Here is a 16,094-nt window from a genome sequence, read left to right as displayed (position 1 = left end):
ATGAGACTTGTGGTGGTTTCTTTAGCTTCTTACAGCCTCCCTGCACAGAGAAGGTACTCGAAGGGCATAGGTGTGACAAGCACCGGGAAACCCGAGGGGCTGTAAGCTTTAACATGCAGTGGACACAGTCACAACAGCGCGCTGGCACATACACACGCACACACAGGCTGAGGGAGAAGGCCACGTCTGTGGCAGCTGTGGGCTTTGAAAGTTGGGGAAGGGTCAAACCGCATGGGTTGGCAGCGTCCACTGGCCTTTTTCCCCCTCTCACGTTGAGGCCCCGTCATCCTGATCCCTGATCCGGGGATGCTGAGCTCAGGCCTGCAAAAGGGCAGCCGGAAGCCTCGGGCGGGACAAGTGGAGTTTCGAGGCTGGCTGGGAAGTTCCCCCCGCCCACGCCGCATTCCTGAGCACTCCTGTCAGCCCACCAACCCCTCCTCCCTGAAAGTGGGTGGCCATGGCCTGGTACCTGGCCTCCTTAACCCTTGGGGCAGGAACTAACCCTTGGGGCAGGAGGGTGGGCTCAGGAAGGCATCAAGAAGGGCTGCAAGGAGCAAGGAAGCCTGGAAATCCCTTCAAGCCCCTGGGAGACCCCTGTGGGAATGCGGCTGCTGGTGTTGGAGGTGCAGGGGGCCCTCTGGCTGGCGGACAGAAGGGGGAACGGGGCATCCACCCACTGGGGTGGGGAGGGCGGGTCCCTTGTGGCCACAGCTGCCCCTGGCTCCCACCAGCTGGAGGAGAGGGAGACAGTTCATCCAGTGCGAGCCCGGAGCCCAGTGTCAGTCTCTGGCCTCGTGAATTCCCCCATTCCCCTGTCACCTACACATGGTGCCCTGGAAGGAAGCTGGTTTCCTAGGAGACCCCTGCCCACAACCACCAAACCCAGCCCCAAACACATACACGGGAGGCGGGGAAGAGGAAGGGCAAAAAAACCTCACCCACAGACAGCAGAGATTTCAATACAATCTATATTATCTCATATATATATTTCTTACTTTATTTGCTCACTTCTGTCACGCATTTAAAATGTCACAGAGACCAAAATAGAGCGGCTTTCTGGTGGAACTCATGGCAGTCATACACGAGATACAAAACTAGGGGACTCTGTCCTCTCATACATCATACAGTTCAGTTTTCAAGTATTTTTTATGTACAAAGAGCTACTCTATCGGGGGAAGGGATTAAAAAAAAAAAAAGGTTATGCATCCTAGGAAGGAAGGGTGGAGTGGGTGGGCACCCGTTCCCGGCCCCTCAACTCCCCGGGGGCCACTAGCTCCCTGTCCCAGAGCCCCTCCTCTGTGTCCCCCCACGAACCATGCTAGCCAGCAAGTGCCAGGGCAGCCAAGACAAGGGGGCAGGGAGTCGGCAGCACACTTTGGCCTGGAAGGAGAATCACACAAATCTATGAAAGCAAAGTGGGGAGTGGGGACCGAGGATCTCCCCAGACAGCCTGCTCCCACCTGCCACCTTCCTGGGCAGCTTGGTACCAGCTGGCCAGACCCACCAGATCGGCCCCAAGAGCCAGCCTCCAGCCCGCCCCCCCCAGGCCTCTGTGACCCCGAGGCGGGGGGTGGGGAGCCAGCTTGGTCACAAGGGCCAAGGGCAGCCTGGGAAGACAACAGGGGTGTAATCCCCCACTGGACCCTTGGCACATTCATTCCAGGAATGAACGGAAAGGAAGAGAAGTTCTGGTGCCACAGGGTGGGGCCCTCCTCACCCTATGACCTTCCCCAGGCTGTCCGGGCCCAAACCCAAGTGCCCTCTGGGTTCCGAAAGACAGAACACACACTGTGACTGTCAGGAGGCTCCTCCTAAGACAGTGGCCAGTCTAAGCCCAGCCTGCCTGGGGACTCTGGCCACGGAGGCTCCGGGAATTTAGGTGTGGAGGTGAGCGAGGGGAGGGGACTCGCCATCCTGGCCATCCCCTAAGGCCTGTCCAGGGTGCTTGGCCCAGCGCAGCAGGGTCCCCTGAGTGCCAGCAGCTTGAGAGGGAGCCCCCAGGGAGTGTCTGCGGCCAGACAGACCGAGGGCCCGGGACAGGGGAGCTTTCGTATGTGACTAAGGCACAGAAGAGATGGGCCGAGGGGCCAGCCGAGGCAGGACTCCAGGCCGTGTGTGGATACGGCGCCAAGGGAAAGGAGTCTGGGGTCACTCCTCCCACTTCTCAGCTCCCGGCTGCACGCCCCCTCCTTTCGCCTCCCTCCCGTAGGGCTGCTCCTCCAAAAGCTGGTCTGAAATGTGGAGACTCAGACCCTTCCCCTGAAACGGGAAGGAGCAGCCCTAGGGCAAGACCAGGACCCTGCGGAGGTTCTCACTGCTTAGCCTGGGAAAGGGGCTGGGAGCCTCCAACCCCTTCAGCAGCCAGGAAGCAACAAGGGCTCTGCCCAAAGTGCTCTCGAGAAGAAAGACCCTGAGGGACAGGGCAGTGCGGGCCGCTGGCTGCCCTCAGCAGGTCAGGAGGAAGGGGCGAGGCAGGCAGGGAGGGCAGCCACGGAGAAGACAACTAGGGGCCCAGAGACCCCTGCTACGAGAGGGCCTTGTCAACAGAAGAGGGGCCCAGATGCACCCGAGCTCCCTTCCAACATGGGACACGTGGCTCTTGGTGTCCCTCTGGTCCTTGCAGCATGCCAGGCAAGCCTGGGTCAGGAGGGGGCGCGGGGAGCATCTGGGTTCCCTCCCACCCCTCTGGCCGAGGCTGAGGCTAATCTAGCACGGACAGGAGACACAAGGGAGGGAGCAGGCAGGAAAGAGCCCAGGTCAGAGTATTGCACGGTGCTGGGGGTGGGGCTGTCAGTCTCAGGGGGAAAAGAGGGACCCACGTCGGGGCTGAGAGGGCCATGGCCGCGGGTCCACCACGGCCACAGCTGGTCCCACCAGGCCGCTGTGGCAGGACAAGCCATAGGGGCACAGGAGTCGCCCCCAGCATCCTCCGTCCCTCGCCCGGCAGCAGGGCTGGCCACGCGTGAACAGTCCGGAAGGCCCCCGTGGTGAGCCCGGGTTGTCCCCTGGGCCCACAGCTTCCGGCTATTCCTCTGGGAGCGACAGGTGAGTGTTTCCGGTCCAATAAATTAATGGGCAATGCCAAAGCTGTGCCAGCCTGCCTCCCCGCCCGCGCGTGGGACCGGAGGGGGGCATGCCCTGCCCTGGGCCGTGGGGCCAGTCCTCCCCACCAGCAGCCGCACCTAGAACTCATCATCGGAGCTAAGCAGCAGAGTCTTCTCGTTGTCGCGGGCGCCACTGAGGCTGTGGGAGCGCGAGAGGCTGTGGGCGCCACCGCGCCACGCAGGCCCGGGCTCCAGGGTGGACTGCTGCGTGTACTGCTGGTAGGCGGGCGAGAAGTTATGGATGGCGTCCTGCACGATGTCGTGTGGGTTCATGGTCTCCTTGAGGCTGCTGGAGATGCTCTTCATGGGGGCACAACGGCCTGCAGGGTAGGAGCCCAGAAGCGGGGGTTAGGGGCAGGGAGGCCCCGGTCCTGGGACCGAGCGCCACCCCAAGGCCGTGTCACCCGACAGAGAACAGGGTCCCGGGCATCAGGAGGCACAGGCAAAGAAACGGCTCTCTGGCTGGGGCGCAGAAGACAGGTGAGCAGCCGTCGGGGGCTGGTAAGTGTGGCTGGTGGGAAGGGACCCAGGGTGGAGAATGGCATGCCCCAGGGAGGATGCAGTGTCGGGGAGGGGTCCACCCAGAGAGCTAGCCCTGCCCCCTACCCCTGGGGGCCCCTTTTGCTCTGGCAGGACAGGCAGCCAACCCCCCCTCCCGCCTCCCCCCGCCTCCGGCACCCACAGTGGAGTGCCCTGCAAATCCTCACCGGCTCCCCTCTGAGAGGGCAGAAGCCCTCATGTGCTTCTCCTAACTTCCCCTCTAAGGAACTCTCCCTCCATGGGTTCAGTAGGGAGAAGTGGCCCCAGACTCAAAACCAAGGTGGGGGACAAGTCCTGGTCTTCCAATTCCAATCTGGCGGGCCTTTTCCACCTTCGTGTTCTCCGCCATGGATTTCCCATTAACACGCACTGTGCCCCAGGAACCCAGCGGGCGTATTTCAGAACACTGAGAGACCAGGACGGAAGCAGGCAAACTCTAAGGGGGGGGGGTGGGCAGCCCTTGGCAGGCAGGGCCTCTGAGCTCTGCTGCCTGGGGGTGCCTTGGTGGGGAGAGACAGGAACACAGAGAAGGGACTAGGGAGAGAGACATGCCGGTGACGGTGACCACGACTGACGTGCAGGACAGACGTGTAGACCGGGAGCAGAACCTACCGTAAGGGCCGTATGTTGGCACTGCCCGCGGCCAAACCCGGGGCAAAAGCAGGGCGGAGGGGGGAAGGGGAAGGAGAGAGAAGCCAGAGAAATAGAGAAGACAAGAGACAGCTGAGTGACACCATCTGCCCACCACCAAGGCCTGCACACCGTACCAGACCCACTTCCCACCCGACCCAGCACCCAGCAGCCCCAGCGGCCCCCTCGGAGCCCGGCACCCAGTGGGCGATGGGGGTGGGGGACGGCACGTCCACTCAGGGATGACCCCTCCCACAGGGCTCACGCTCTCATCCAGGGGGACAGGAGAGCCACCAGCAGACACACAGGACATTGATCGTGGTCCCATTTCTACACCTAAGTCGTGGCCCAGCACCCCCACTTCTCTTCAGGCTTGGCTGGAATGGCTAAGCCAGTGCCCCGCGCTTTACAAACCTCGTGACACTTCACAGATGAGGAAATCAAGCTGAGGGGTGAGGGGGCGTGGCGCCCTGTATAGATACCCCCAAGCTTTTCCCCAGGAGGGCTGGGCTGGGGTCTCTGCCAGAGCTGGGTTTCTGGCCACGCTGTTCTTTTCTGGGCTGGTGGTCCAGGAGCATCGGGTGGGAAGATACAGCCTAGGTGTCCACTGGGCCTCTGCAGAGCCCCCACACGTGACATTTTAAACCCCGAGGATCCAGAAAGGGTTCTCTGCTATGGCCCCAGGCTCCAGGCACAAGGGTGACTTTCCTAAGGATGCAGGCTCTGTTGGGACCAGGTTCACGGGACATCGTGCTCAGCACTGGGTGGGTGTTTGCAGATCTGAGGACCTAGTGGGAAGCGCGTGGGACAGCAGCTGGCAGCAGCAAGGCGGCCGGTACCAGGGAGGTGTGCGATCACAGACGGAAGAAGGGGTACCGCCAGCCCTCCGCCAAGTGTGTCGGGAGAACACAGCTGGGCACCCAAGAGCTGAGCGGCCTGGAGTGCCGGCCCGTCCACTAGTGGCCAGCAGGTCTCTTTCCAGTCAGGGAGAGGGCCGAGGGGTCCGCTGCGGCACCCCACTCCCCGGGGCCTGTGGTGGGCTTCGGGGCGAGGCCTAGGAAGTGGGGTTCTCGTCTCTGGCCACAAGGAAGGCAGCCAGCAGCAGCCCAGCCCCTGGGTGGGTGTGTCAGAGCAGGACCCTCCAAGGCCCACCCACCTCCCCACCGGAGAAGTCATTTCAGGCATTGCCGGCCTCCACTTCTGCCCGCCGTGACCATCTGCTCTCTGCCCAGGAGCAGCCCAGAGGCCGTTCCCTCCACTGGGCGGAGCTGGGAAGGTCCCTGCCACCGTTGGAGCCCAGACCACTTAATGCCGAATCTGGGAGGTGGGGCGTGCACAGGAGGGACTGACAACGCCTCTCCGGGGCATCCTAACGTACAACCGGGGTTGCCAATGTCTTCGAACAAGGAGGCAAACAAGCGGGCGTAAAAAGCAAGCTGTTAAAAACGGCCTGTCGGACACTGTGGCAGGAGGGCCCTAGGGAGGGCCTGGGAGGGCTTCGCCCGCTCTGTGGGGGGTGGTCATCTCGACGCTGGCTCATACCTTGCGCATCCAGCCTCTTGTCAGCGTAGACCCTGTAGGTGAAGGCGTGCCGCAGGGCCAGGGCTGCGAAGAACATCTCCACGCAGATGATGAAGTCCTGGTAGCCGGCGGCCACGGTGCCCTCGCCCACGGACACGCGGGCCGAGTGGATCTTGGGAATGGCCCCACACTTCTCCAGGATGGCCAGAAGCATGCCTGGAAGAGGAGGTGTGGGCATGTGGCCCTGGAGCGGACCCCTGGCCTGTTGCTCCTTCTACATGCAGCCCCCACCCCACCAATGCCACACCCACCAACAAGGACAGCAGCGGGGCCCACGGTCGCCCGGGGGGGGCTGAGATGCTGACACCAAGCTGAGGCGTCTGGGAAACCCCACCCCGCCAGCTCCTTGCTGGCCACCAACTCCGGGGGTCCCTTGGATCCCCATCCATGAGTCAGCCCCATGGAAGGTTCCCCATGGCTCCTGTGAAAGGCTCCTGAGGGCCTAGACATTCCACCCAGGAGGCCCCAGTGGACAGAAGTCTGGGCTCTAGGCTGGGATGGCCCAGAGACAACACAGGCCTTACAGAGGCTGGGAAGAGGCTCACCTTGCCAGAAGGAGAGAAAAATGACGGACTTGACCATGAAGAACTTGAGGACGGGGCTGTAGGGGCTAAGCAGGTCCCGGGTGGCAAAGTAGAAGAGGAAGAGGGCGTAGAGGGCCAGGCTGACAGAGATGTTGTAGATGATGGTCACGTAGAGGTAGCCGCTGGTGACACTGGGGGAACGGGGAGTGTTCTCTGGCTTGGACAGAGCCTTTGGAGGGACAAAAGGCCTCCCTCCCGCCTCTGCCCAGCCAGTATGCCAACCCCCATGGTTCTCAGCAAGGTTCCCCAAGCAGTGCTCCATGAGCCACTGAAGAAGGGACCTAAGTGGCCAAGAAGCAGGGAGCGGAGGGGAGGTGTGCAAGCGTGTGCCCACGGTGAAGGCCAGCCCTGTGCCTCTGCTCCGGTGCCCGGGCTCCTTGTGGGAACCCGGACATTGAAGCCACCAGCACCAGGGGGCTCAGCCCGATGGTCCAGCAACAGGGATGAGAATGACGTAGAGCCTGGCTCTGCTTTTCTCTTGAACAAAGTTCTGTCGCCCTCCAGGCCTCAGATGCTCACCTGCCCTGGCGGGGCTGTCCCGTGGGGTACAGGTGGCACGGGGCCGGGGTGTGGTCCTGTTCACTAGCCCCCCAAAACAAAAGATGTCCACATGGGAGAAGCCTTCTCCTGGGGACTCAAGCCAGGCCTCTCAGGGCTCTGACCTTCTAGCTCCCTACCTTGGGAGTGGTCACTACCCCCAGGCACCAGCCTGTGGGCTGTCCCTGAGGGTGACGAGGGCTGAGGGCTGGCTCCTGTGCCAGAGGCGGGGCCAAGCAGGACGATAATCACCTCCAGGCTTGGGCCTTGCAGCTTAGGGATGCGCGGGGGCATGAGGAGGGACGGGCCACCCTCGGCCTCCCCTCAGAGGAAGGTCAGGGGCATGGGGCCAGTCTGCAGGCACCCCCTTCCCTAAAGCGGGGCGTCACAGCCTCGGGGCAAGGCCACCCACCCCCACCTCTCAGGGGGCCCCCGCTGCTTACTCAAAGTCGCCATCCCGGTACTTGCCAAAGGCCTGGAGGACCACGGTGCTGACAGCCATGAGTGGCTTCACCACGCAGAACTGCAGGGTGGCCTGTCAGGGGAGAAGGTCAAGAGTTGGGGACGAACAAAGAAACTGTGTGGCGAGCCCCTCCTCTGTCCTCTGGCCAGGAGAGCCTGTGCTGGATGCTGGGGGTGGGGATGGGGGTTGTTCTGATGTCCTGTCCCGAGGGGACTGCCGTGTGGAAGGGAGGCAGAAGCTGTGAAGGGACAGCTGTACAATGTGGCCGTGTGAGCAGACGGGAGAAGGAAGGACGAAGGATGGCCGCTGGGGGGACAGACGAGCGCAGGACAGGGGAGCCCGCTGGAGGGCTTCTCACAGAAGGGGTCAGCAGGAATGTGCCAGAGACACACCAGGGACAAGCAGAGGGAGGCGCTCCTACCAAGACCGACAGGCTGAGAGCAGACACGGGGCAAGGGGGTAGATGCTGGTGATGGAGGGCAGCAGGAAGGGGGCCAGGGCCCTTCTCAAAGCCTCCTCCTGTCCTCCTTTGTCCACCCCTGGGGTCTCACTGGGGCTGGAAGGGACCTCCAGGAGCACAAGAAAGGAGGCAGCTCAAAGCACAAGGTCTGGGATCCTGAATCTGAATCTGAATCCTGGCTTCACCCGTTACCATCTGGAGAAGGTCACGTGAGCAGTCACGTAGCCTCTGAGCAGTCACCTCACTAACAAATGGACGTAACCAGCCCCACATCGCAGGGCTGAAGACCACGGCAGTGTCTGTTGTTCAATGAAGGCCTCCACTGGCCCACTCAGCCACTGGAAGGATTCCTAAACCAGGTTCTCACAGTGCCCTCCAGAGGCTCCAGTAAAGTCAAGGACAACCCACGGTGCCCAGAGAGCCAGCAAATACACCAGGCTCTTGAAAATCATGTCTAAGCCGTAAGGCCCCTTCCACGGCGGGGGAGCAGCTTGAAAAGGCTGAGCCACTGTGGCTCCAAGTCAGGCAAAGATCCTGGGGCAGAGGAAGTAACCCGTTGACCCCAACGTTTCTGCCCCACTGGGGACCCAAGTGCAGTCTGTGAGGTTTCCCCATGGGCCCTGGGCTGTGCGTGGAAGCACGTGTGATGGAGCGCAGAGGTCAATGCTGCCACCAAGAAAGCCCCCCAAATTCCCCGGCCCCACCACCTACCTTGAGGGAGCGGGACCAGTGTCTGGGGCAAAGGAAGGAGGCGCGGGCATTAAAAGCCTGCCCACAGGCCGCCGCCGTCCTGGTCAGCTGGGCGTACAAGGGCCCCCCCTACAAAGCACTGTGACAGCTGAGGAAACCGAGGCACGGAGGGGCAGAAGAGGCGGCATCAGCAGGCCCCACAGCCTGCACCCAACCACAGCCCTGGATCAGGTGGGGAACCAGGCAGCAGTTCCCCAGCCAGGAGGGGGTTCAGAACCACCTGCAGAGCTGTAAACCCCGCCCCGGGGCCAGAGCTACAGGCCAGACCTTCTTCATCAGCCTGGGGGCTGCGGAGAGGGGGCTGGCTGACCAGAGGATGGCTGTGCACCAGCTCTCCGGGAGAGTCAGATCCTGGGGGCCCCTGGCCCAGGCTTTCTCAGGAGAAAGCAGCAGAGAGGAAGCAGCGCTCTCCCAAGGGAAAGGGATGCAGAGGCCGCTTTAATCCTGTCCTCTTACTACCTCCCCGTGCCGCTTCCAGAACAGCAGCAGGACATCCGAACCCACAGGGCCTGGGGAATCATTTATAACCAGAGTAGCAAGCTAGTGATCATGGGATCAAAACTCTGTACACAACATACCCATCAAAGAAGGCGGTGAGTCACAGCTGGGCCCAGGGCGGCTGAAAGGCTGGTAAACAAAGGCTCTGGAAGGCCCCACCCACCCCGACCCCGGAGACACTTTTAACTCTTTGCCTCCAGGCCCAGTAGGGAGATTGTGAATGGAGGAACGCCCAGGGGAAGGCAGAGCTGGAAGCTGGCCTGTGGCGTAGACCCGGGTGTAGACCCGGGTGTAGACCCGGTCCGTCCAGGTAGGTGCTTCCAGGTAGGTGCTACGTGGGTGTGCCCGCACTGCGGGCGGTGTCCCTACACAGAAGGGAGTGGAAAGGCCAGCCCTCTGGTGGCCAGGGTCATCAGCTGCAGTGACTACTCTTGGTGACCCAGAGGTCCCAGCAGGGGCAGACTCTCCCTCCCGTACAAGAGTGGGGTCTGTGCTGACTGCTTCCCATCCATCCCCCACCTGGGCCTCGTGCCAACCCTCGAGGTCAGTATCGTTCCGCCTGCTTTACAGAACAAGGAAACCAAGTCACGCTCAGGAAGCTATTACATAACCTCGCCAGGGTCACCCAGTCAAGAGGAAAAGCTGAAAATCAAACTCAGATGGTCGGACACCCGGGCCCAAGTACTTCACCACAACCCCGCGCGGCCTCCGCCCAGCTCCTGGAGACCACAGGGGAGGCAGCAGAGGAAACCGGAAGCTGGTGGAAATGGGGAACAGACCAGAGACCCGGCAGGCCCGTCGAGCTTTCACACAGAAGCACTCCTGACCTCTAGCTGCAGCTGAGGAGGGGTTTCAAGCTGAGCCTCTAGAATCCCCGCGCCTCCTCATTCTCGCACACACACACCAAGGCCCGCCTGGTGGAAGTGAGCAGGAATGGGACCACCTCCTGCCCGGGGCTGCCACAGACCCTCTCAGGACCCTGTTGCTGCCCCTTGGAGCACGCTCGGCTCATGCACGCGTGCCTAACGGCATGGGGTGTGGGTGCCCGGCCTTCGCGTAGTTCACGGGGTATGGGAACTCCGCAGGTGGGCTCCTCTGGCCCTAAGCCTGCCTCTGCCGCCGGATGAGCAGGGGTGGCTCCCAGGCTCTGGGACCCTGGCCTGGACCCCTCAACCAGGGCCGGTGCAGGAACACGCACCTGCTTGCAGAACCGGAGGAATCCAATGGAGTAAGTCTTTCCCCAGAGGCAGCACGTGCCGTACATACAGCTGGACCTGGAAGAGACAAGCGGAGGGGAGGCTAGAAGGCAGACAGCCAGGATTCGGGGAAGGTGGGGCTGGGGGAGGGCGCCGTCCCTCACATCCACACGAGCCCGGGGAGAGCAGACCGGGGCTGGGAATGGGGCACAGAGTTCAGGCAGCCTTCGCCCGGAGGCCAAGCACTCGGGGAGAGTCTGCACTGGTGGTGGTGGGAGGTCCGGGGTGGGGGGCATCAGGGCACCAGCCTGGACACAACAAACCAACCTGCCAAGTGCTGAGTGGAAAGACTACAAGAGGGAAAAACAGGCAGACAGGAGGGGACAGGAGGAGAAAAAAGGAGTAAGAGCCGGTGAGACTGTCCCCATGGTCGCTCGGGAAGGGAGGAGAGGCACCACAGGGCCAGGTTCTGGGCAGGGTCGGTCTGTGTGTCCGGCTGATACCAGGACAGCTCGAAGACCCTCAGGCCCAGGAAACAGGGTGCTGTGAGGGCTCCAGGGAGACCAAACTACTCACTCGATGGGCTTCCCTCTGATCTCCGACATGATGGAACTTTCTCCCCCAAGGTATTCGTAGCACAGGCTCAGGAAATTATAGATGACCAGGGCTGTGAGAGATGTCCAGAGAAAACCACTCAGACCAGCAGGCTGGGCAAACAGATGGTGGGATTCTAAACAGCCACAAGAGTGGAGGCACCACGGTCACGGGGCCGCAGGGACGCAGGGACCCACACAGAGAATATTCCAATGGTCACCAAACCAGGCAAAGCTGAGTCACGCTGTGTGCGGTATGTGCACGTACGCTGCTGGTCACCCCGTAAAGCGACACACGGTGATAAGCACGAAGTTCCAGATTGCAGGGGGAGACAGGGCTGGGCTCGCTGGGGGCTGGGGAGCACATTCTGGGGCTCAACAGGTACCGGCTTTGTTACTGTGTGCGTGTGTGTGCGCGTGTGTGTCTTACGGATCAGAGTTTTACAACAAAACAATAAAACATTCTCTGGAGGGATCTCAGGAGAAATTTTCAGCAGGAACGAGACAGGACAACCTTTGTCCATTCAACCACCCAGAGGGGCAGGTTAGTACGCACGCCAGTAGAGGCTCTGGGGTGGCAACGAAGGTCACAAAATCAAGCACAAATGTGCGGGACAGCTGGGCCAGCTCTGTCCGGATGGGGCTCGACGGCACCACAGAGACACAGCTCTGCAGCAGCAACAGGCAGCACCAAGGTACGCTGTCAACGCTAGACCACAGCACGCCGAGAGGACTTCTACGGGTCAGCAAGATGAAGGCTGCGGCCTGCAGGGTGCCAAGAGCAAGGACGGGGAGACTGGAGAGCAGGAGTACCGCAGAGGCCGCCGGAAGGCAAGGGCACCGGAGGAAGCTCAGGCCGAGAGCATGGGAACTCGAGGGGGCAGCAAAGGAGTGAGGGTCCAAGTGGGGTCAGGGGACAGGAAGGGCAAGGGAAACAGCGGCGACCCTGCAGACAGAGGGCTCCTTACCTGATCCTGCTGTCCCCCCTGTCGCATAGAGGCCCTCACAGGTCCAGGTACAGCCCTGACCTTGGCATTCGAGATTTTTCCACAGTGACTTGGCCCCCGCCCACTCCCCACATGGCCTTCCCGGGGAACTAGATGCCCCTCTTTCCCTGTAGGTTATGACATCCTCCATGTGCTTCCCTTTGCTGATTCCCATGGCCTGGGGTACCCCTCCCTCTGTGTTGCTGGCGTCCTTGAAACCCATGAGACCCCCTGAGAGTCTCTGGCCCCTTTCATGGAGGCTGGCACGTTCTCACCCAGGGAACCACTGACCTACAGATGCTGGGCCGTGTTTCCTGCCCCGGGGCCTGGCTAGCATGATCCCTGACCACTCCCACGGGACTGCAGCCCCTGGAAGGGGGCCCACCTCCTCCCCAGAGCATGGCCACAGCACTCGGCACACACCTGGCACACCACGACCATGGGGCTACCTTGAGCTGGAGAGCATGCGATCCCGGCGACAGATCTATGGGTGAACGCGGGCCTTCAGTGGTTTGGGAAGGAGTATGTTTGCAGTGTGGTATACCTAACCCATCAGGGGCTCACGCTTCCAGCTAAAGTTGGGGGTTCCAGGTAGCACCCCATCTCAGCATGACCCACGGCACCTACCACATGGTACTGTGACTATCTGTCTACAGATGTAGTAGAGGGTTTGCCCCCCATTAGCTGGGAGCCTTTCTGTGCCTCAGTCTCCTCATCTGTTAGATGGAGACAACAGAGGCACCTACCCTGCCAGGTGGTATGAGGTTTGAGTACCCAAAGTACTCCGAAGAGTGGCTGGCCTTAGTCGTGCCCACTAGACGGCCACTACTATTTATCTGCTGGTCTTCCTCGGGGGCCAGGGTCCCCCAATGGGGCCTGCGGACGCTGCCTGCCTGGCCTGGAAGCAGCTCGGAAAACGTGGGGACTGCGGCAGTCTCCACTGAGCTCCAAAGCACTCTTCAGTGCTGAGAACTCTGGGGCACTGGGGCCGGGGGGGAGGCATCAAACCAAATCTGATGTCAGCCTGCTGACCACCTTTGTCCGAAACCACACGAGGCCAAGTAGGATGGACATGCCCGTCCCAAACTGGCTCCAGCTACACGGTGGCCAGTGGTACCTTCCAAAGATGGCCACACCCTGGGATGCTGGCTCCCCTCTGCGGGGGACATAGGGTCTTCCTCCCTCCCTCCCTCTGCATCCAGGGGGAGCCCGGGGTGACTACAGCACAGGTGCTGCTCCAAGACCTCTGACACTGGACTTCGAGAAGGCCTCTTTCCTCTGCTTCTTTCTCTTGAGATGCCTGTCCTCCGATGCAGCCCCCCTGCTCTGAGGGAGCCCAAGCCAGCCCACGTGGAGACACTACCCAGAGTGGCTCAGGTGGGAGGACCTGAGGCCCCAGCTGATGCCAGCAACAAGTGCCAGACACACAAGCGCACCAGACTGCAGACACCACACCCCCAGCTGAGGGTCCCCCAGCTGAGGGTCCCCCAGCTGAGGGTCCCCCAGTGGAGGCCCAGACAGCAGGGCACAGGGACAGACTACCCGCACAGTGCCCCGTCCACTTTCCTGGACTGCATTGTCCGTGAACAAAAGGAATGGTCGTTTTACACTAGTCTGGGTGATTATGCAGCCAGAATAAATGCATACGTACACGTGTGTGTGTGTGCACGTCTACATGACATCTCTACGTATATGCACATACATCCGCATGATATAACACCACTCTGAAAGTTCCCAGGATGCACCAGGAGCTCTCACACCTCCCATGCTAGCATGTTCTGGGGCCTCTGCTAAGGCTCAGGGGCAGGCCCTGCTGAGACACCCCCTCTCCCTTGTCCACAGCCAGGCTCGCTCCACACTCCACAACCCCGCCGTTGATCCGGCCGAGTCTTCCCGTATAGAGGGGGGCAGTGTCACACCAAGCAGGGAAGCCCCGGACCCTGGAGCCAGACTGCCAGCAGGTGTGAATGGTGGCTCCGTTGCTTCCTAAGTGTGCTGTGCCACGGTTTCCTCACCTGCAGGCCGGGGTAATAGCAGCTCCTTCCTCGAGGACAAGGGCGAAGTGCGACTCCTTCGCTAAGGCTGAGCTCACACGGAACAACCCATGCCGCAGTACCCAGTGTTCTTTCCAGACTGTCAACTCTTTGCCAGCCTGCCTCGGACTACTGGAGGGCCTTAACTCGGGGTGCGGCTCGGAGAGGCCCGCGCTCCTTTCTCGCCCGCAGAGCCCATCCTTCCGCATGCTGCGCGGACCAGACACGAGTCCCGAAATACGGACCTCTCAAGAGAAGCCCCAGGGGCCAAGGTTCATCATTCCCCTTGTCCAGAGCCATTCTCCCAAGCCAGGCCATCTTGCAAGCCACTGCCGTGAGCAGCTTGACTCCTGAGCTCACATCCTCTCCTGCGTCACGACAGACGTCAGCACCCGCCTGAATAACAGGGCCGAGCAGTCTGTCCCTGTCGAGCCCTGCACTCAACTGGCCAAAACCCTCCCATGGCATCCGTATCTCTCAGCTCAAGGTTCTGGACTTTTCCCAGTGCTCCTGGCCCAGCCCATCAGTAAGATACCGATTGGCTGACGGCTTCCTTTAAAGAATCATCAGTGAGTCAGTAACATGTTCTCAGAGAAGGGAGACAAAGTACGACTATCCTGGAGATGACTCAAACAGCCCACACCAGCACCCACTGACCATCTGGACAAATCAATCCCCTCCCAGGAAATTACTGAGCCAGGCAAAACACGACCCCCACCCCAACAAGGCTGTTTACAATAGACAACTCAACGCACACCCTGGGAAGAAACACGAAGACACACGGCCCGGGCACAAGAAGACGGCACCCGCTGGGTTGGAGGCCAGTGGTGGAGTGTGGTTCTTGGCTAGCAGCTTGGTGCCTGACTGCCCCTCGGACCACAGCTCCGGGCTGCTCCCCCGAGGGGCCCCAGAGACATGGAATGATTCTTTGCCTCCCTAAGTACTAACCACAGCCTGTGTGCCAGGCTCCGTGCTAGGCCCTAGGGATATATGAGTGCCCAAGGGACCCACCGACCAGGCCCTCCGGTTTAGAGGGGAGCATCCAGAAGAGAAGGGATGATCTTTCTGTCTCTCTCTCCTGCCCTGGACAATGGAACTTTCTGTTCCATTCTAGATACTAAACCTTAAAGAATTATTTATTTTAGAGGGAAGAGGAAGAGGGACAAAGGGAGAGAGAGAATCTCAAGCAGACTCCCCACTGAGCACCAAGCCCAATTCAGGCTCAATCCCACGACCCTGAGATCATGACCTGAGCCAAAGCCAAGAGCCAGATGCTTATTAGCCAACTGAGCCACCCAGGCACCCCCTAGATACCAAGTCTTAAATGGATTAGAAACAAATGCACAAAATCAGGAGCAACTGACCAAAATGGGAGATGAAATGAGTATCATACTAAAGCCTTGAGGCCTGGAGAAAAGACATCAGGGTTACTGTCTTCACATAAGGGGCACGACCTTGTCCAGAGGATCAGACAGGACCCATCTGGTCCCAGAGGCAGATCCTAGGCCTTCAGCCTAATAAAAGAAACAACGGCCAACAGGCCGTCTTCAGAGATGCAAGGTAGTGAGCTCTGTGCCGGGGGAGCACGCCATCAGAGGCCAGGGGGACCTTAGCAGAGAGGCTGAGTCTTTACAGGTCCCTTCTGACCCTGAGACTCGAGACCTTCTTTCCTCACTGGCAGCATCTCTAACCCACAGCTGCCTGGACTGCCCGGACAGTCCAAAGGGCCACCCTCTACCCAGCCTCCCCCACAACAGGCACCCGCAACAGCACAGCCCCAGGGAGCCCCCAGGGCTTCAGAGAGGATCCACCAAAAAATGCACTCCAGCTGTCCCAGCCCGCAGCTCCCGGAGTCAGAAGTCCTCACAAGCAGGTCAGACAAGGACACCTGTCTGTTCATTCAATAACCCCTCCCTGGACCCTGGCCGGGTGCCACACCCTGGGCGCAGAACCTCAGTGGCCCTGGGGGCCACTGGCCATTCCTAGCTCGCTCCCCCCACATGCCTTCTGCACCTATAGCTGGCCCCTAGTCCTGGCCTTCTCAGCCGCCCACAAACACTTTGGTTATCTCGGAAGACGTGGGGGCATTCCACGTGGCAGGTAACTCGAGGATGAGCTCAGAAAACTTAATTTTGACTA

At 60.8% G+C, this 16,094-nt stretch overlaps 1 protein-coding gene across 1 annotated transcript in view; it reads right to left on the bottom strand.

Moving 5' to 3' along the window:
• Nucleotides 1-950: 950 nt before the first annotated feature.
• The window catches only part of LOC111157514 (transmembrane protein 184B), a 43,683-nt gene continuing 28,539 nt past the window's right edge, over nucleotides 951-16,094 (bottom strand). The window contains exons 4-9 of the mRNA XM_022518984.1: nucleotides 10,920-11,010; nucleotides 10,346-10,421; nucleotides 7,420-7,511; nucleotides 6,401-6,570; nucleotides 5,817-6,011; nucleotides 951-3,424 (exon numbers count right to left, since the gene is read on the bottom strand). Coding sequence (XP_022374692.1) covers nucleotides 3,183-3,424; nucleotides 5,817-6,011; nucleotides 6,401-6,570; nucleotides 7,420-7,511; nucleotides 10,346-10,421; nucleotides 10,920-11,010 — 866 coding nt within the window. The 3' untranslated portion in view covers nucleotides 951-3,182. The remainder of the gene's footprint in view (nucleotides 3,425-5,816; nucleotides 6,012-6,400; nucleotides 6,571-7,419; nucleotides 7,512-10,345; nucleotides 10,422-10,919; nucleotides 11,011-16,094) is intronic.

Source organism: Enhydra lutris, unplaced genomic scaffold (assembly GCF_002288905.1).
Source record: "Enhydra lutris kenyoni isolate GAN:26980312 unplaced genomic scaffold, ASM228890v2 scaffoldscaffold55, whole genome shotgun sequence".
NCBI classification, from domain to species: Eukaryota; Metazoa; Chordata; class Mammalia; order Carnivora; family Mustelidae; genus Enhydra; species Enhydra lutris.
Note: the sequence above shows the minus strand (reverse complement) of the source record. Positions and strands in the feature narration are given on the sequence as shown.